Genomic DNA, 20,202 nt, shown 5'->3' with positions numbered 1-20,202 from the left:
ACGTTCGTAAAACATTGCCTTAAGTGTGCCAGACATGACGCGTGCAATTAGTCACGGATGTAAGCAGCGTTTTAATTTTTATTCGTGGCCCGGATTGCGAAACAACCGAGCGTGGCCGCCGCCGTGTCTCTCGACTGGAGAGGCAGATATCCTTTCTCTGTCGTTCGTCAAATTATCTTGTCACCGGAGAACGGATCGGACGGAACTTGGTGAGAACCGAAGGAGAGCCTGGAGACGCGCCGTGTTATTCGCGATCAATTGAATTGGATCGGATTGGACGATACGCGCGGTACACAGCTGTCCGATCGCACGGAACGACTCGTATCCCGAGTGAAATTCTCTCGCCGCGCACCGAGTCGTACTCGAATCTGAATACCCTGTGTAATCTGAATATTTGATTATTCGATGCGCGAGGAATAAGCGCAAGCGCACCGGCTCGATCAAAAGCCCGTCGACGCCGCAGACAGCCGTATTTTACGCTTTTTGCGCATTAAAGGTTCGTTTATACATATCCGTACCGTATCCGTACCGTGTCCGTACCGTACCGGCAAGATTCGATATGAGTATTTACACATATCCGGCTCGCATCCGTGAATATTTTGAAACATCAGTCTTGAGACATATATCTAAACTGTGAACATGGCAGAGCTATCGATAAACGAATTAGCGGTAATAGCATTAATTTTAGACGAAGAGAAATCTTTAAAAAAAAAAAAAAACGGATTTTATGGGTTGATAAAGCATGGACAAAACGAAAAACAAAAGGTAAATTTTTTACATTTTACATATAAAGAATTGGTTGATGATGCAACTAAATTTTATCAATATTTTAGAATGTCAGAACATGCTTTTAATGTGTTACTCAATTTAATTGATAATAAAATACGAAAACAATATACAAGATGGAGAGAACCGGCTAGCGAAAACACGTTCCTACATATGTATAAATTTTTGAAGAAAATTGTGTATTTTTTTTTCAAATAAAATAATATTTAATGAATATAAAAATTTATTTGTAAAATAATATTTATCATGAGTAAAATTACCTGGTTGGTCAAGTTCTTGAGAAATACTCTGCCACAGTTTTTCTTTATAAATTCCATCAAGATATTTTAGATGGGAAAGATCGTATAATTCGATGTGTTGTTGCACTAATTCTATCAATTATGTTGAAATAATTTTATCTTAATTCATTTCTTAATTTTAAAAGAATGCTCTCGATATCGCAGATTGATACAAAATAAGACTCAAAAATCTGAATGCTACACTGAAGCCTATTTACATTTGTCAGTACCGACACGTTCAGTGCCGTCCGATCCGTGAAAATATCGTCGTCAACGACATCTGCGGTGCCGGTACGGACACGGACGGCACGGATACGGAATAGTGTAAATACTTACATTTAATCATATGGAATCGAATCTAGCATCCGTGCACGGACGTGTACGGTACGGACACGGTACGGATACGGTACGGATATGTATAAACGGACCTTAAGAGAGAAGCCCGAAGGAGAAAAGTTTTGCCCCTTGCGAGGTCGCCGCCGGTCGTGCCGCCCGAAATTCGCGGACGGGCGGGTGGAGAAAACGTGGGTGCGTCCCTCGGGAATCTCCGAGGATACCAGACGAGAAGACGAATGTGCTGACTCGATCCTGCCGGCGGCCCGATCGCACGTGGAGGAAAAAGCGCGTGTCGAAGAAATTCGCAAAAAGTGTCGGTGGCTCCGCAGACGTCTCCTCCCCTCCCCTTCATACAGAAGCGGTCTATACTCTCGCTTTCGTTCGTTCACCACGATAATGCCGAGTGGGACTTGGCATAAATCTTGCTTTTTTTTTCGATAATTTATTTTGCTTTTCTCCCGCGATTGTGTAAAAAGGCAGACGGAGATAAATGTACGCCGCGTAAAAACCCAGGATATTGAGAATGTTTAAGCGACGTGTGTGCAGACCAAGATATTCTTTTTACGTGTCCGGTTGTTATCTGGTCGCGAAAATCTGAGCGGCGCGGAACGAAACGCACCGAGACTAATTAAAGTAGAATTGCCAGCGTGGCAAAGCGCGAGATAAAGCGTTCGATATTAAGTAATCAAGCGACGTTATTAGCGCCCGTTGGCGTACGAGGTCACGTCATAGGATTGTTTATAAAAAGCGTTGGTCTCGGACTCCAGACGGCTAAAAGCGCACTTCTTCGCCGGCGAGAGGCTCTAAAAATATTTATCGCCGGCTTCTATGCAGTTTCTCGCGCCGCGATCTCGAAATAACAAGCCGGCGTTCTTCTCTCGCGCGACGACCGACTGCGCGATTCGCACGCATACGCTCGCGACCTTGACCACACACGCACGCAGGAAATGCGATTGCCTTGTCTCGCCATCGACATCGGCTCGTTCTCTCGGAGGGATACAGATACGCGACAGGCCACGGACTTACGTAATGCACAGGCAATTGCACACGAAATGCACAAGCGCGAGTGTTTTCCCCGCGCGTGTATGCGTGCCGCTCGAATTTGCTGCTCGTTTTGTTACACTTGCGCGTACAAGGTTGTCGGACACGTCAATTGGTTATGGAAATATCTTTGGAGTTAATACACGGTTACCCGAGGCACAAAATTGGAACAAGTCCGTAATATGTTCACTTTCATGCTCAAAGTCGCCACTGTAATTCCGCGATTTCTCCCCTCAACCGATGTCTGATGATCTTGTCGCACGACATCCAAACTCGGCGATTTCGAATCATCAGTTTGACGCAAGTGACTCGAATCTAATTTTTCAACTCCACCCCTACATTTACCGATTCTCTCAGATTTAATCAATTATTCTCAAGCCAGACGTTTTATGTGCTTTAGACTAATTTTTTCTGCGTTTTAGCTTTCGGACGCTCGATTGTTCTCAATCGTGAAGCAATATCGATCGACCGTGTCGATCGTGGGTGGATCGCGAGACGAACGCGACTCTCGCGACCGGTCGCTAATGCCGAGGTTGAAGTTCAAGGTTAACGTCAAGACTGCGCCTGGCCCACGCTAAAGCGGAAAGCCAGATCGATATGTACTGGGGTGCTATATGGGTTCACAGGCAAGAGAGCCACGCAATCTAATTCGTGCAATAAATTGAACGACGTAGTTTTCTCATGCCATATTCGGTTTGTTTGAATTATTTTTCCTTCCTCCTCGTTGGACCACAAAATTGTAAATTGCGTTACTCTAAGTAGACATAAGCCCTCAATTAATTTAGGTGAATGCCTGGGATTCAAGTTCGCCAAGAAGCCCTACTGTTTTCACAGTCTCTAGAAATGTAAGTCACGTGGAAACAGAAATATCTTGAATTTGTGACAAAAATCAATTTCCTCATGTACGTGTGTGTGCGTTGCGATTCTATTTCCGCCGCTCGGGCGTCAAATAATACAACAAAATGGCGATAATCGATACGCCTTTTCACGTCACAGTCGCAAAAGTGACGTATTTTATGCATTATCAATAGAATGCGATGTATTCTCAAAGCTGGGAGATAGGCTGACGTAATTAAAAGGCAGAGGATGATCGATAACATTATTATAGAGCGTGCGAGCAAAGGGGGGGGGGGGGATGGCATATCGTCCTGCAAAACGATCGATCGGGCGCGTTAATTCTAGTATCCTGCACGGGTCAACGACAAAAATATGCCATCGTTATAGAGGAGGAGGCGTTATATTTTATGCATGGCGCGCCGATAGACACAATCTCTTTCATGCGCCGCCAGTGAGATGCAGATTTGACTGCTCGATTGAAACGCCCGTGAATAGCGAGAGAATTTATATTACGAGAATAAGCGTTACTTTGAATAATTTTTATGTATCATAAGCATACGTAAGCCCTTTGAAATATTTTCACGTATAAAAAGTATTATAAATGCTGCAAAATATTTTATACATGCCGATAACTTTCGAAATTTTTTTGATAAATAAAACATTTTAAACAAATTTTCTTCTCAAAGAAAATCTTGATATCGTGTAGCTTGTGAATCGCAACGCACACACACACACACGCGCGCGCGCTCTTTTGATAGCTTCGTAAAATCGATCCGCGCAACAGTAATGTCTCGTTTTCACTTGACATGTATTGTTAAACGATTGTCAGTGTATAAATCTCTCTTTGAAAGCCGAATCGCGCTATAATATTACCGCGGGATAAAATGATATTCATGTTCACGAATCGGACTTTGATTTGCGTGACGTATAAATAAACGGAGTCGCGATAGTTTTTTTGCTTCAACAATAAAGCAATAAATTTCCAATCGCATATAAATTCGATTTTCGTAATATAACTGGGATATTGTCATGACGGTTTTGTCCCTCGAAAATGGGCCAATGATGCAATCGCTAATTGCAATGGAGTTCGATTTTTCTTGACGCAAACAGGATACCGTCACGAAGTGTTCTTTTTCCGGGAGAAACGACGAGACTGTGATCAATCGAGTAGGATTTTCGCGACACAAAACAAGCAAAAAGCAAGTTTTCGCTGCGTTTTATCCTCCGTAAATGTTACTTCAATCGCGCAAGACGATCGCGTGTTATTTAGATGCGAAACGCATGAACTAAGTCGCACTCGCGGATGCGATCGCGCACGGTTATAAGCGTAAATGTCGTGACATTTCGGGTCATATTGATGCCGCGTGAAAACGAGGCTTTTGCAGGCGGCGGTAACGGCGGCGGTAACGGCGACGGCACACATTTGCGATTCGTGCAGCGGTCCGGTGTGCAACGCGCGCACTGAATGCCATCTCGGAGCATTGATTTTCCACAATAAGAGCCCGTGTACTGTCCGCGGAACAGTTTATTGAATTTTAAACAATCGCGGTGGATATAGCGCTCCGAGAAGACACGTGCAACAGACAACGGCGCACATTGAAGTCATTGGGCTGTCTGTCGTACAGGTTCAAGTATAACACATACGCACACACATACACACTCATACGAACGCATAATACACATCTGACGACATTCGCTAAGATAATCGAGAAGCGCAATGGTAAACGCTAGCGTGCCGTATCTATTTCTTTTAAATTTAGAATGTTGTCGATCTTATCTTAACTCAACATTTGTTAATTTGCTCTCCAGCAATGGGATTTTCTTATCTATTGAGGTCAAATTTTCCAATTGACATTATCAAATAACATTATCAAATAACATAAGAGCTAAACAAATCAATTTCTTTTCCTTCTCCATCGAATAGAATGCAAAAATAAGCTAAAAAAAAACTATAATTATTTCTTAACTGCTTCGGAACGTCAAATTCGATTACAATTTTGGCAATTCTATTTTTATTGACCTTTAGAATATCGAGAATGTTCAATTTAAATTTTGCGATTTACAATGCTAAATCGAAACGGCGTTTTAAATTGGCAAAATTTAAATTTAAATTTAAATGGCGGGTTAAATTTGCTAAATGGAATCCAATTTAACGCGCGAAAAGCTCTCAACGGCGAACGCTGTCAAGCGCACTCGCGAAAACGAGAGGCGTTGAAACAGAGTATAAAATTTTGTGCGGCACGTGCATTCAACCGCGCGCGATAGACGCTACAATACGCAAGCTAGAGAAGTCATTGCGCCTGCCGTTGCCGCTCAGGCATAGCACGTGACGACACTCGGCTAAGATCATCGCTCAAAGCGCGACGTGACAACTCGCGTTTCTGGCTGACGGCAATTGCTTTTTGGCACGGCGAAATAACACGGCAAGACGCGAGACTAATGGCACGATTTGACGCGTGAAATGTGCAGGACGATTATCAATGGCGGATTCGCAGAGCCGCAAAGGAACGACTCTGAACGATACAGTGTTTAGCCGAGCCCCTTTTTAGGGACATCGAAAACCCGATGAACATAATGATCAATGGTTGAAACCTGCGCGCCGGGGATAAATAAGGGGGACCGATCGTCGTTCTTACGTGCACTTGCCCTTCGCGTCTCCGCCGGGGTCACTTGCTATTTTCGCGGCTATCGGCGCACTATCGTTCCGCCGTTAAATTTAGTCGCGGGATTATTTCGAGATTACTTCCGCGTGCGTCCCAGCGCGCTGCGCGAGATCGAGAGGACAAGCTCGCCGTCTCTCGTCAAGCCGCGTGTTAAACTCGCGCGCGCGGCCCGTCGACCCAAGCAAGGCCGCCGTAACACAGCTGAAGCCGCCGTTTATCGATCTCTAGCGTCGCCGCCGACGAGGGTATCGGGCGGTCACCGCCGCTGCCGCCGCCGCCACCGCCGCCGTCACCGTCGCCGGAACGCAGCCTTCGCGCAATCGTCCGCGAAGGTCGCGAAAACGTCTCCCGAAGGACGACGCGCAGCCGGCCGGGATGCACTCTCGTTCTCCCCCCGGATACTGCACTCGTTGGTGTGTAAACACACCGCCGTCAGCCAGCGGTGCGGGGAAACCCATTGGCACACTGGCGACTTGGCGCGTTATCGATCGCGACGACGCCTCGTGCTCCGATAATCGTACACACACACACACACACACACATATATATATATATATATATATATATATATTGTGTGTGTGTATCGTATAGACGACGTGCGACGATAACCCTTTAAACGTGGATTGATCAGGCTCGTGGAAAATGCGAGCTTTCGCGAGCTTGAGAGAAAAGGGCGATAAGCTTGGTCTAAACTTGCGAGACGAAAAAGGCGATGGCTCTTCTTGAATAAATTCAGCGCAATAAAAATGTAATAAACCTGACTTTATTCTGCCTCGTCGAATTTTGGCTTTCTCTGCTTCACCCATGAGCTTGAATTTGCATTTATTGGCACTTCAGAAAATAAATAAGTTACTTTCAACAATCTGTTGCAATGTTTAGAAAATTGCAAAACTTGGAAAGCTTCTTTCATTGCTTAACTGATTAATTCTGAATTCTAAGCTTGGCAAAATTGAAACAATTTTGAAACAAAATTTGATAATATATTATATTAAAAAATATAAAGGAATAAAGTGTCAAATGCGATATAATGTAAAAAATTGACAACAAGTTAAAATTTCTTATAAAATAGATAAAAATTGTAGCGAGTTAAACTGATATAAAAATATAACTTACATGAAACTCTTAAGAAGTTAAAAATATATATTTTTAGCTGTCAATTATAAATAAGATTAATCGCAAAATTATAGAGAAGAATAATACTTTGAAATACATTGCCAAGCTTAGGAGCGAGAGTTTACTTGCCATGTCGCTGCGAAATTCTTTGGAGTGCAGCAGTAATAAAGGGTTAACCAACTTAACGAAGCCTTCGCCTTGCGGCGTGCATACGCGTCGCGCCGTCAGCGACGAAAATAAGCAATACGAAACGTGCAATGTCCGAGCGCGCGAGGAGCGAGCGAGGAGCTCGCAGCCAGCGCGAGATTTGGCAGCGCGAGGAGAAGCTAGCTCGGAGTCCGCACGAGTCTCTCGGCGAAACCGCCCTGCGTCTCGTCTCGCTTCGCCTCGCTTGCGCGCGTGGAACAACGATAAATCGCGTTTGTTGCACCGAGAGAGCAGCCTTCTCGAATTTCGAGCGAACGCGCGAACCTGCCGGTGGTTAACTCCGGCGGCACAGCTAGTAGCTTCCGCACCATTGCGCTTTCCGCACACATACATAAAAAAAAAACACTCACGCATGCATGCACTTCTCTTTCTAATCTCGAGCCAACAACACCTGAAACCCTCCGATGCGATTCTCTCACGCAAACCACGTCGTCTCGCCGACAGTCGCATTCCATTCCTGTGCGCTCTCTCGCATCCGTCCCGCCGTCGCCGCACGTACGTGGAAAGTAAGCGTCGCGCACCGGATGATGCACTCGGGAAGAGAAAGAGAGAGAAAGGCGAGGGAATCCGTGACGCATCAGACGCGCGACCCGGTCACCAGGGAGCAAACTTGAGTGAAAAGACGAAAGGATGGAGAGAGAGAGAGAGAGAGAGAGAGAGAGAGAGAGAAAGAGAGAGAGAAAAAGGAAGGGGGAAAGAACGCGAGTAAACAAGGAAAAAGATAAGAGGCGAGAGAAAGAGGAGACGAAGAATGAGAAAAGAAGAAAAAAAGGTGAGAGTAAAGTATGGTTACACACGATGTGCAAAAGAGAGCGCAGCCGATACCTCACGCGCGTACTCGAGCGACCCGATTCACCGACTGACTGACTCAATGACTGACTGACTGACTGACTCGGAGATGCACGGCGCTAAAAGCGACTGAGTGCCAGCCGGCCGGTCTGGCTCTCGTTGCATGTGAGCGTGCAGTCTCTCGGGGCGAGAGGGGCAACCGGGGGCGGAGGGCGGTCAGCCAGGACAGCGGAGGGAGTAGTGAGGACGTGCACGGGAGGGGTGAGACGATTGCGAGGAGGAGTTCGCGAGCGAGAGTCGGGCGGTGGAAGAGGATAGAGAGGGGACGGTACGAAAAGGGGGGTCAGGAGGGAAGGAGTGCAACGAAGTCTCGCCCGGCGGCTAACGCTCCGCTCTTCCACTTGCACTTTTGTTGCGTCCGACGAGAGAGAGAGGACGGGAGAGAAGATGACGAGGAGCTGATGCCGATCGTCTCCTTGCGGCCAGCAGCCGCGGCAGCTGCGGGATTTTTATCGATAATTATAATGCGAGAGCCACCGCGGCTTGATTATCGCGGAAGCCGATTACGAGCGGCGGTGGACGCGATCGCGATTGCAACGAAATTCTGATTGCAGGTCGGAGCAGAGGTGATCGCTTCGATTTACGCACGATTTCGACGGAATGGAAAATTTTTGAAAAGTAAAATTTCAAGACACGTGCAAATTTTGCGGTGCCATATGTGTCACGCGAGGAAGAATTTTGAAGGCATCGACATTGAAAACGAAACTAGTCGGGAGAGTTCCTTTCATCGCCGCGTATGCGTGCGACTCATTAGGCGAAAAAAAAAAAAAAAAACCGCAAATTGTTATCCCGAATGACAGACGGTCTTAATGACTTATTGAGAGCGATTCTACACAAAGATCGCAGCTGACGATCGCGACGAAATGAAAGCGGAAGTCACGATCGCGGAAAATCCAGCTATTCGACGCAAGAATCCCTCCGCGAGAATCCACGGTGAATTCATGAGCGGGGTCATTCAGCATAACTCGCCGCAACGTCGCGAATCGATGAAAAGTGCACCGCGACGACGACGGCTGCGTCGACGATGATGGAAATACAACCCGGCTGCTCGAGGTTTCACCAAGTGAGCCTCATGTGCCACGTCGGTGGATGAAGCGAGACAAAGTTGGTCGAAGGAATGAAAGACAGACAGACAGACAGATAGACAGAGAGAGAAAGAGAGAGAGAGAGAGAGAGAGAGAGAGAGAGAGAGAGAGAGAGAGAGAGAGAGAGAGAGAGAGAGAGAGAGAGAGAGAGAGAAACAGAGAGAGAGAACGAGAAAGAAAAAGATTACCGAGCGATGCAGAGAGAGAGAGTGAAAAAGAGGGACGAACGAAGCGAGTAGTAAGAAACCACCGATAGAGCTTGCGCCGCCACTGTGGAGCTTAGGAGTCAAGTTCTAGTGCACGGCCGAAACGGGAGAGTCGACCGCGCTATCCCTCCACGGCTGCTTCCACGCCCCCACTCGACCGGCCACGACGGCAGCCCTCGCGGTGGTGGGAATCCGGGATGGTGGGGAGAAAAGGCGACGGCGAGGAAGGCGAAGAGGAGAACGGGCGGGAGCCTTGCACGGCGCGCTGTGCAATGTCGAGCGTGCGCGAACGCGCGACGAGCCCTTCTCTCCTGCATGGGGATTCTACCAGGTGTGACCGAAATTTGCGCCGCCGGAGCGAGGCGTGCGGGTAATAGGGAATCCGATAAGGGGGCGGGGGAGGGCGGGCGAACGTGTATAGAGTACGTATGTGTGTGCCTATAGGCACGCGTGCGTGTGAGAGGACGTTCGATCGGAGAGAAAAAGAGAGACAGAGAGAGAGAGAGAGCTGTTTTTCGCCGCGACCGCGGTAGACGGCCTGGTGAACGCGAATGCGCGATTAGAGTATATCACGCCCCGGCGGCAAGTTGGACGATCATGTCGATCGGTTTGTATTGTCGGGGATGTAAGCATTCGTACAGATACCGCGCTGCGGATAATTTTAAACGTCGTTGCGAAAGTACTTTGGGCGAAAATAGCCGAGGAGAATTCGCGTAATAAAAGCGGTCGATATCGGGAAACTCGAGCCGCTCATCGCATACGATGAACTCGCGTGTCTCAATCACCGAGTCTTTGGAAAGTTGCAAAACTTTAATTTGATCTAATTGTTGCATGTTCGAATCTTATGTCCGCCGCTTTTGCGTGTAGTATATTTAGATATGCAATAACTCGTTATTGCGATAAATGTATATACGGGTACTATTTGCACACAGCGCGAGGCGGACGTGATGCGAAAAATTACGGCTGCGGACAAAAAGTTTCAAGATCATCATCGCGCCGGCCAATTGCGAAATGCCATTCCATTGGCGGATTATTCGGAAGTAGAATGCGGGCTCGCTTGAACGAAACGTCGGTATTGCGCATTTTATGTGGGCTCGGTACAATTCACAGAACACATATTATTTAAAAATGTATACATAATTGCGCCATTTCTTCTCAGCTTTGCCGCAAAAATAGAACCGAATATGTAACATTTCCTTCCCATATTTCCATCTTACATGCTCCCACTCAAACTAAGAAAAAAATTTATAAATAACTATTTCCTCTTTAGTACGCCTGTTCCAGAAATACAGCCATTCATATTAGCAACCAGACTAAGCATAAATAATTTTTATAAAAAAAAAACATCGTGCACTCGCTTTCGAACGAACGTGTTTGTATTTTTGTCCACGGAAGAGGAAAAATAGTAAAAAAATATCCTTTACATATAAATTCTATCTTTACCAGATCACTCATGTTTTTTTAAAATATTTTAAACTTAATGATAACATTTTTACAAAGCATGTGGTTTTTCAAACAATAATCGAGCAACGTGTGCGTACTCCTTACTTTGAACGTCGTATCTTTAACCGTGTTTATGCAAACCGTTTTCTTTACAATTCCGATGTATCTGATCGTTTACGAAAGCTCGACAAACAACGATTTAAAAAAATCGCTCGAATTATCTCCGTCTATTGCGTGCGAAAATATTTTCGCAAAAGAAGAGCCTACAGATGGACCCCGTTCGCGTTGAGCAACCTGCGCCGCACCTGTTTCGATACCATCGATAGATTCGCCATGGCAACATCCTAGGCACGCCCGTTGTCCTCGCAACATGCTCGAGAGAGAGAGAGAGAGAGAGAGAGAGAGAGAGAGAGAGAGAGAGAGAGAGAGAGAGAGAGAGAGAGAGAGAGAGAGAGAGAGAGAGAGAGAGAGAGAGAGAGAGAGAGAGAGAGAGAGAGAGAGAGAGAGAGAGAGAGAGAGAGAGAGAGAGAGAGAGAGAGAGAGAGAGAGAGAGAGAGAGCTCGATTTTAAGGAAGCTTTGCTGCAACGCGCTCGACAGAAACCTGTATTCACAGGTTGTGCACGCCGGCCGACGAGATATCTACGTATTTGCATAAAAAATAGTTCGGCAAACTGCTGCGATACGCAGCAAATTGCGATAGCCGGCAAGTTGCAGGATTTCGCGAAACGAGTTTGCAGAGATTCTTGTAACCGCAGGAAGATTGAGTGAAAAATTTTTCGAATTTTTGGATATACATTTTGGAATATAAAAAGTACCAACAAAATGATCTAAATACATATTTCCGAGGAAGGAGAAATTTCAATTTCTATTTGCACTAATTATTGCCGAAGAGATTCTGGCGCAAGCGAACAGTTTCTCAATAATCTCTTCAATAATCGAACAATAATATTTGTTAGTTCACCGAGATGCGTTTCGCAGAGCGTCTGCGATGATCGAATTAATGCAAAACAAGTGTATGTTATGATACTCCGAAAGCATGTCGGGCCGCGGAGGGTTGAGGAAGTTCGCCGGTTTTTGCACCGACGACGGCAGGCCAGTGTGCCTTTGGCCCATATGCCGGCGAACCGGCCGACCAACCACATCACGACACATCTACTACGGCCCATCACGCGAGGAAACACACACACACCCCGGCATTCAGCCGCCGCCAATACCACTGCCACCGACGCCGGTGTGTGCCACGTGGCGTGTACGTACGGCTCGGCCGCTGCGAGTGGTTGTCAAGGTTAGCCACCTACTCGCCGCTTGTGGGCCTGTGCACTCTCCGGTGCATGCGAGCCGTCTTTCCAGCTTTAAAGTTTATTACGTGTTCGCGAGGAACATCGAAGGCTCCGCCGCCGCCGCCGCCGCCGCCGTTGTATGACTTTATAAAGGCAACCGTCGCGTCTCGCGATTATATTTAACGCGCTGTACGTACATATACGCGAAACGGCGCACAGTTGTTGTTCCGCGTGCGTCGACCTTGTTTTTATGAAATTCTGGGTCGCCAATCTCCGCGCCGAGGCCACGACCGATCGGACGGAGTCCCTTATCTGCGACACGCGGCTCGTTACGCTCGTTATCGCGAGGAGAAATGTTGACGCTAAAAGAGTAGCCAAGGTCAAACTGATCTTCAGTTTATCGCTGTCACTTAATATAGGCATTGTTTTCCGATATAGTTGGTTACTTTGTTTTTGCGTTGAATTTTGCGTCTCCAGAATATTCTAGAACCTTCGAGTTTAATCACTAACGACGGACCTTTGAAACGATTTCGAATCAATCTTATCTTTATTGAAATGTCGGAATGGCCATAATTTCAGAGCTAAATAAGACAGTTATAAAATTTCGATATATTGCATTTGTGAAACATTTCCATCTTGATGCAGCAATTTCTTCCAACTTGCACATATATTATTTCGATTCAACGCGTGATTTTCGGGAGCATCGTGCGGATAGATTGATGCGTGGATCGTGAACTGCATACACGCACTACCGGCCGCTGCCAGTTTTTTTGCGAACGCAGCAGTAGGACGAGAAAAGGTTAACTGGACGCGCCGATATTCCGTTTACATTCTTCGCCGGAACTGGTTTTCGCCGACGTGTCGTCGTTGGTCGTCGTCGATTCTATGCGGCCCCTAGAGAGCGAGAGAACGCCCGAAACGCAAGCGACGCTAACAAAAGCGAAATCCGGGAATTCCGTACCAACAGTCCGACGCTCTGTATGCATCTCGCATGCACTCTCCCTGTGCAGTCCGGCGTTCAGATCGATATTCAAATGACAGGCGCTCCTCTCGGTCGACCGATCGCACAATGAATCACGCGCCGGTATTAAATATCAGGTCAGTCTGGATCATCGCGGACCGTTTCGTTCTGCCACACTCGACGATATTCTACCTTCAGCATGATATACGTTCCGCGCGTCTCGCTGCAAAATGCATAAACGAGTTTTCGCACTCTGATGCACCGTTCAAGTTTTCGCCTCTGAAAACTCGCCGTGAAAAAAAGCGCACAATCGCAACCCTTGCGCCGCCGAGGACGGGATGGTGCGCTATCCCGCGGCAAAGTTTTTCTCGCTCGTATATATTTTCATCTCAATTAAATTAATTTTTTTAAATTAACGGTTCACGGCGAAGAATCAAAGGAAAATATAATAATTCAGAGGCGATTTGTGGCTAAGGTTCGTAATGCTCGCGGAAAGGATTCCGCGTATTTCGCGGAAAGTCGCAATATCGCGTAATGAACCGCGGCAGATGTTGCTGATAGCGCAACATTCCTCGCGAGGATCGGCTCAAGTCGCCGCGGAGATCACGGGCAAAGATCGCTCCACTTTTTATTCCGCAGATTTAAACTTCCTGCATTTATGTATATCCGCGTGCCGTTCGCCGTATGCTCGATCCAATGCAAAAGCGGCGCGGTTGCGAATCGTGAAATTGAACGCGAAAGCGTTACTCGAGAACGGCGAAAACGATGACGATGATGACGATGATGACGATGATGACGATGACGGCGACGATAACGACGACAAAGGCTCTTGGAGCGAGCGAGAAAGAGAGTGGCAAACCCGAGCAAGGAAAACGAGAGTGAGAGAGAAGCACGGACGAAGCAGCAGCTGTTTCGTCTGGTCTCTCGCCCGGTACAATGCAAAATTCGGCCTCTAATTCTAAAGCGGTTCGCCAATCAGCCACGTCATTGTTCGGCCGTGAAAGCTCGCGATTTTTTCGGGGGGCTAATCGTTCCTTGAATCCTAATGAACGACTTCGGGTAAGAAAAAGAAAGGAAACGAGAAAAGAATTCTGGCAGACCGAGAACAACACCATGAGGGATATTCAATGGGTGCGGACGATGGACCACGCAAAAGTCCTGAATGCCGAAAGGCGTCGGGGCGCGAGAGACAAGCGTTCGTAATTATAAAAATGAGCAACATATGATTATCACATTATCACTATGTGATTATCACGAATCATTAATTCCGTTAAAGCGAGAGGCGAAATAAACGGACTCGAGGCGGAATTCGCGCGCTAAACAAGCCAACTGAGGATCGAGATGAAGAGAAAGAGAGAGAGAGAGAGAGAGAGAGAGACGGAAAGAGAGAGGGAGAATCGGCTCGATTAATCTCCGAGGAAGACGTGTACGATCGTGCAGGCATCGCGCAACGGCCGTGCCGCCGCGCGTTTATCAGACGCGCGATTTCAGGCGTCGGAAACAGTCGCCTCTAGTACGAACGTGCCGGCGGCGGCCTCGAGAATCCATGTACGCGCATACAACACTGATCGCGTTAACGCGACCACGCACGACGCATGTAGTTGCCACGCTATAAATAATGCTTGTCCACAAGAAGCGACGAGATAGATGATCAATCGGGTGTAGGTGTGGAAAAGAGCGGCGGGGCACGAAAAGAAGGGAGAGAGCGCGAGAGAGAGAGAGAGAGAGAGAGAGAGAGAGAGAGAGAGAGACAGAGAGAAAGAGAAAGAGCGAACGAGCGAGATGAGAGATATGACGGTAGACGCAAGCGAGAAGTGGAGGGAACGAGCGAGGAAGAGCAGTCAAGGACGACGTACGTGACCACTGCATTGCGACGACGGATTCTGTCGTGGATCCTGAAATTCCTCGGCCGAGAAACAGGCGCGCGCGCGCGCGCGCGGTGTCGTGTTTATAGGCGATGTATAAATAGTACGTTCACCCGAATCGCTCTCCGCCGCGACCGATCCGGAACGCGTTTACTTCGCCGGGACGCCTCCACCGCGACCGAGATACGATGGCTAATATCGCACGTGGACCGCCTTATTTTTAAACGCGAATAATATACGGACTTTCTTACTGATTTACGATTGTTGTGATGCGGTTAAATTCGATCGCGAAAATCAGTGCAGTCAATATGTTCCGAGCGGACGGTGTCGCGAATATCCGCGCGTGTAACACTTTCGCGTGATTTTCGAGCGGTTATTGACATTTTTTTCAAATGCACTTTGTTATAAATAAAATGAAAATAAAACGGAAGTTGTATACAACTTGTATCACGATATATTTGACGCGGCATCAAAAATTGATTCCATCGCGCTCGTAGCGTGCATTTAAGGGGGTTATCGTGCTACAATACGTCTCAAAAATACAGTGCCGCGAGCTGCGCGCGCCTGGTTCCCATTGCGTACTTCTCACTCTTCTTTCGAAGCTTAGTTTTTGTAACTGACTGTCTGTGCAAGAGCGCTAGTGTTTCGTCTGTGTATACACACACTATCAATTGCGTAAGAAAATAGTGATCCGGCAACAACGCACTTTTAGTTATTCAATGTCAAAATGACAGGAAGAGTTCGGATGAAGAATGGCAGATTAGCCAAGTTGAAAGTAATCGAAAAAAGAAAAAAAGCTGCAGCTGCTATGTTAGCAGCAAGAAGAAAGAAAAAAGAGGAGAGTGAAAGTAAAAGTTATGTTTGTGAGGGAAATCGCATAGTTAACCTCCAAGAATTAGGAAAAAATTTAAAATGTTGCAAATGCCAAGAAGTTCTAAGTTTGGAGAAAATAACTGATGAAACACGAGAAGGGCTTCACTCCATATTAAAAATAGATTGCTCAAAATGTGAAACAAAAAATGCAGTTTTTACAGGAAAAAAAATTCAATCCAATGGTCACACTTTTTCAGACGTTAATCTTACAGCAGTTCTTGGTAAGTTTCTTTTCTTTTTTTATAAAATAAAGTAATTCAATTATTACTTATTTTTAAAATAACTTAAATTAAAAAAAAAATTTAAAGAATCAATAAATTATACATTAAAGTTACAGCAATAGTCGTATCTGATTTGATTTTTATAAGAAATAATTTTTTATAAAATGAATAAAATACTTTACGATTAAGACATGAAAATATATAATGTGTAGAAAGTAATTTCATGACTAAAAATGTGAAATCTACTTTCTGATGGATAATATTGAAACCTCTAGTACATGAAATATATTTATTATTATTTTAAACAGGTTACTAAATATGCTAAAGCAAAATTTATCAATTTTCTACAATAATGTTTACTTTAATTGATTATAGGTTCTGTATATTCTGGTATTGGTTGTACTAGTTTGAACAAAATTTTTGCCTGTTTGGACATGCCAGTAATTACAATGGATTTGTACAAGCGGTATGAACGAGAGGTGGGACCAGCAATTGAGAAAGCTGCAATTGAAAGCTGCAAGAAAGCGGTGACAGAAGAAAGGCAGCTAGTAATACAAAATTTAAAAAAGCTTTGCAAAAATTTGTAAGATTATATTTGATTTTATCTTCAACAGCTTACTTTTTTATTTATTCAAATAGAGTTACAGTTGCACATGATATGTTATGGACTGATTAACGTTGCAAAGTCAGATAATTTACTTTTAGTAAGGTAACATCAATTTTTTATCTTTTGTAATAAAGATAATAAATAACAAATGCAGTTTAATTAACTTTTAAAATAATTAATATTCTTATTGTGTATTAATAATGAAAATTTATTGTAAGTCATATATGTAAATTTAAAAAATTAAGAATGAATAAGAAAGAAGTGGTGATACCTTACATTAATGTAATTTTACTCAAGATACAAAAGTTTTATTATATTTTTAATATTTTTTTATATATTTTTAGATTGCTTTTTTTTAAATTATTAATAATTAAAAAATTATACATAATTTTTTAACATCATTTTTTCTTCGAATATCATAATTTTCAATTGTATATTCATAATTAATTGTACATATTTACAAATTAAGATTCCAATCAAAGAATTATAAACACTATTATTATTATTATAATTATTATTATTACTATTATTATTATTATTATTATTATTATTATTATTATTATTATTATTTGTAACTGAGACTTTATTTAGTATAAATAAAAATGTAATAATACTTAAAAATTTTTATATATTTATAAGTATTAGAAAGCTATTATTTTTAAAAAATATAATTTTATCTTACTAAACATAAATAATTTATAATAAGATAAATTTTGAAATTTTTTTTTCTCTTTCTCTCTAATAGGCCTTATGATATTGTTAATAACCTTTATCCTCAACTTCAAATCCTTGAAACTTCCGATCTCTTCAATAATGTATTGTCAAATGAACAATCGATTAATGCATTTAACGCAGCTTGTGGAACAGTCATAAATATAATTGTTTCTTATGATATGGGTTGGAGTAAGCGTGGGAATGGTCGCAGTTATGATAGTTTGAATGGATATGCAGCGATTATTGGATTTATGAGTAATAAAGTCTTGGACTATACTACTCGAAATCGTAAGTGCGCAAAATGTGATAGAGGACATTCGAAGGATGACCATGACTGCCGAGAAAATTTTAAAGGTAGTGCGAAGGCAATGGAAGCTGATGCAGGAGCGCAATTAGTGAACAAGAGCAAAATTCTCCAAGACGCCATGTTGAATGTTGGAGTTTTAATCGGTGATGAAGACAGCAGCACAATTTCTGCAGTAAGAAAGGGACATGACAATGTTATTTATAAGTTAGCTGATAAAAATCACCTTGTTAAACATTTTAGTAGCGAATTATATGATTTAGCGAATAGATTTAAAAAATTGAAAAAAATAGGTGTAATAAGCCATTTAAAAAAATGTTTTTGTTATGCGATTTCTCAAAACAAAGGGAAAACCTTTGATCTCGCCAGTGCAATAAAGAGCATCCCCGATCACGTTTACAACCGACACGAAAATTGTGGTAATTGGTGCACACGAGGTGATGATAAAAGCATATCACAAGCAATAATATTAAAAGATGAATTGTTGTATGATAGCCTTCGACAAATTTTTATTAAATACTCTAATAATGCTTCAAAATTCAGTATTGCAGCATCGAGTCAAGCAAATGAGAGCTTGAATAGCGTTATAGCCAGTAGAGCTCCGAAAGCGAAATGCTACAGCAGAACCGAGTCAGCTGATTTTAGAGTCGCTAGCGCTGTTCTATCAAAAAATGAAGGTGATAGGGGATTATTAATTGTTAAAAAAAAACTTGGTTTAACTTCTGGAAAATATACAACTACGTATTGTAATAACGCTGATAAATTAAGAAAAAACAAATCAATAAAAAAAAAATACTAGGAAAGAAAAATTAAAAAGGCTTCAGCTAACTGCTATGAGACAAAATTTGCGCAAAAAAAAAAGAAAGATTAGAGGGTATTACCTATGAGAGCAATTGCGGAATAAATTCAATAAATAAAGAACAAAACTTTGATCATAATGTCAAATGTCAAATAACTTCACAGAATGATTATAAAATAATTTATTTTGATATTGAAACTTCAGGCCTAGAAATGACTAGCGAGATTCTGCAAATTGCTGCGGTTTCAGAAAACTATAAATTTAGTGTTTATATTCTTCCTACTCAATCAATTTCGTGTAATGCTTCAAAAATTAATGGTTTATATTATGTTGCAGATGAATTATATTTTCAGAATAAAAAAGTCGATGCATTAACTTTATTCGATGCGTTATTATCATTCTCGCAGTTTTTAAACGTAGTATCTACATCATGTTTACTTGTCGCGCATAATGCTCGCTTTGACGTCCCACGAATTATCCAAGCGATTACCAGTAACAAATTAAATGATAAATTTTCTGGAGTTATTGGTTTTTCTGACACTCTGCAGTTTTTTAAAAAAGAACTGCCAGATCGAAAAGGCCCAGGTTCATTTAGATTATCAACTTTAGCACATGATCTTTTGGGTACAGAGAGAAACGCTCAATTTCATGAAGCATTATTTGATGTGACTGTTTTACAGGAAATAGTAAATTTTATAGGTAAAAAAGAAAAATTATTTACTATAAAAACGACTTTTAAAGACGCAATATTGCATACTTTAAATAATAAAAAAATTAATAGCGCAATCGCAGAATGTGGCGATTTAAAAAAAATAGTGTCAAGAGATATATTGCGAAAGATTGCTATTGCAAATATCACATTAAAAAATTTAAACGAAACTTTTAAAAATGGAGGTGGAGAACAAGAAATTATAAAATTATTATCAAAAAAATGTGATGTTACTAATAAGCCAATAGTTACAAAAAATAAAAAAGCTTTAAATAAAATTATTTTATTTTTGCAAAATTTATAAAATAAGTTAAAATATTTATAATAAAATATGTTATTTATAATAAAATGTTTCAAAGAAAGATTTATGTATTAAGATGATTTATTTTTAATTAAATTGTTTACGTACGTATATATTATATATATATATATATATATATATATATATATATATATATATAAAATATAAAATAATATAAAGATCTTAAAAAAATGATTAAAATAAAAAAAAAAAAATATGTATATATATATATATATATATATATATATATCTGTATATGTATGTATTTTAAAATATTTTAATCATTTTTAAGATTTTTATATTATTTTATAATATATTTTTTTATTTTTTTTCTGATCTACTCTACACTTATGCCTATATTAAATAAATAAATGTCTTCATGCGTGATTATTTAAAATTCCTACATGTTTTCTGCCGCGGAAATCTCACGTGTCGTCGGCCAGCAGTTGCAACGTTGCCACGTCTTGGTAGCATGTAACGTCTAATTTTCTGTGTTTTGAACTTTGAAACGCAATATTTTGGAAACCGTGAAGCTAAGCTTCCTGAAATTCAACTATAGTATAGTGACTACAATCCTTAATAACATATTAGTTTTTAAAAATTTTCCTAAATTTTGTTTCGACGCTATTGTTTAAAATATGCCTTTCACAATGATCCCTCCATAAGATTCAATATTAAAACTCACAACTTTGAGAATTTATATCTCGATTTCGGTGAAGCTGA

General features: G+C 42.4%; 2 protein-coding genes across 13 annotated transcripts in view; one reads left to right on the top strand and one right to left on the bottom strand.

Moving 5' to 3' along the window:
• LOC105677968 (retinoic acid receptor RXR-alpha-B) overlaps positions 1-20,202 on the bottom strand; it is a 78,064-nt gene that overhangs the window by 42,265 nt on the left and 15,597 nt on the right. Inside the window, exons 1-2 of one of the 12 annotated variants that reach the window (XM_067346892.1) lie at positions 9,384-9,398; positions 7,653-7,870 (exon numbers count right to left, since the gene is read on the bottom strand). The exons of 2 other annotated variants lie outside the window; for them this stretch is intronic. The gene's annotated coding sequence lies outside the window, so the exon portion shown is untranslated. 9 more of the 12 variants (XM_067346893.1, XM_067346895.1, XM_012376892.2 and 6 more) reach the window with 9 other exon arrangements.
• LOC137001946 (uncharacterized) lies at positions 13,756-18,849 on the top strand. The gene is made up of 3 exons (XM_067361315.1): positions 13,756-16,045; positions 16,421-16,628; positions 17,398-18,849. Exons 1-3 carry the CDS (start codon positions 15,679-15,681, stop codon positions 18,467-18,469), a joined length of 1,647 nt encoding a protein of 548 aa, XP_067217416.1. The 5' UTR covers positions 13,756-15,678; the 3' UTR covers positions 18,470-18,849.

This window comes from Linepithema humile, chromosome 1 (assembly GCF_040581485.1).
Source record: "Linepithema humile isolate Giens D197 chromosome 1, Lhum_UNIL_v1.0, whole genome shotgun sequence".
NCBI lineage: Eukaryota > Metazoa > Arthropoda > Insecta > Hymenoptera > Formicidae > Linepithema > Linepithema humile.
Note: the sequence above shows the minus strand (reverse complement) of the source record. Positions and strands in the feature narration are given on the sequence as shown.

What these genes read in the sequence shown, in the direction of transcription:
- LOC137001946 (XM_067361315.1), top strand. Translation starts at nt 15,679, where the DNA reads ATGACAGGAAGAGTTCGGATGAAGAATGGCAGATTAGCCAAGTTGAAA. An exon ending in TAATCTTACAGCAGTTCTTG is followed by an intron (nt 16,046 to 16,420) that starts GTAAGTTTCTTT and finishes AATTGATTATAG; the next exon opens with GTTCTGTATATTCTGGTATT. An exon ending in AAAAAGCTTTGCAAAAATTT is followed by an intron (nt 16,629 to 17,397) that starts GTAAGATTATAT and finishes TCTCTCTAATAG; the next exon opens with GCCTTATGATATTGTTAATA.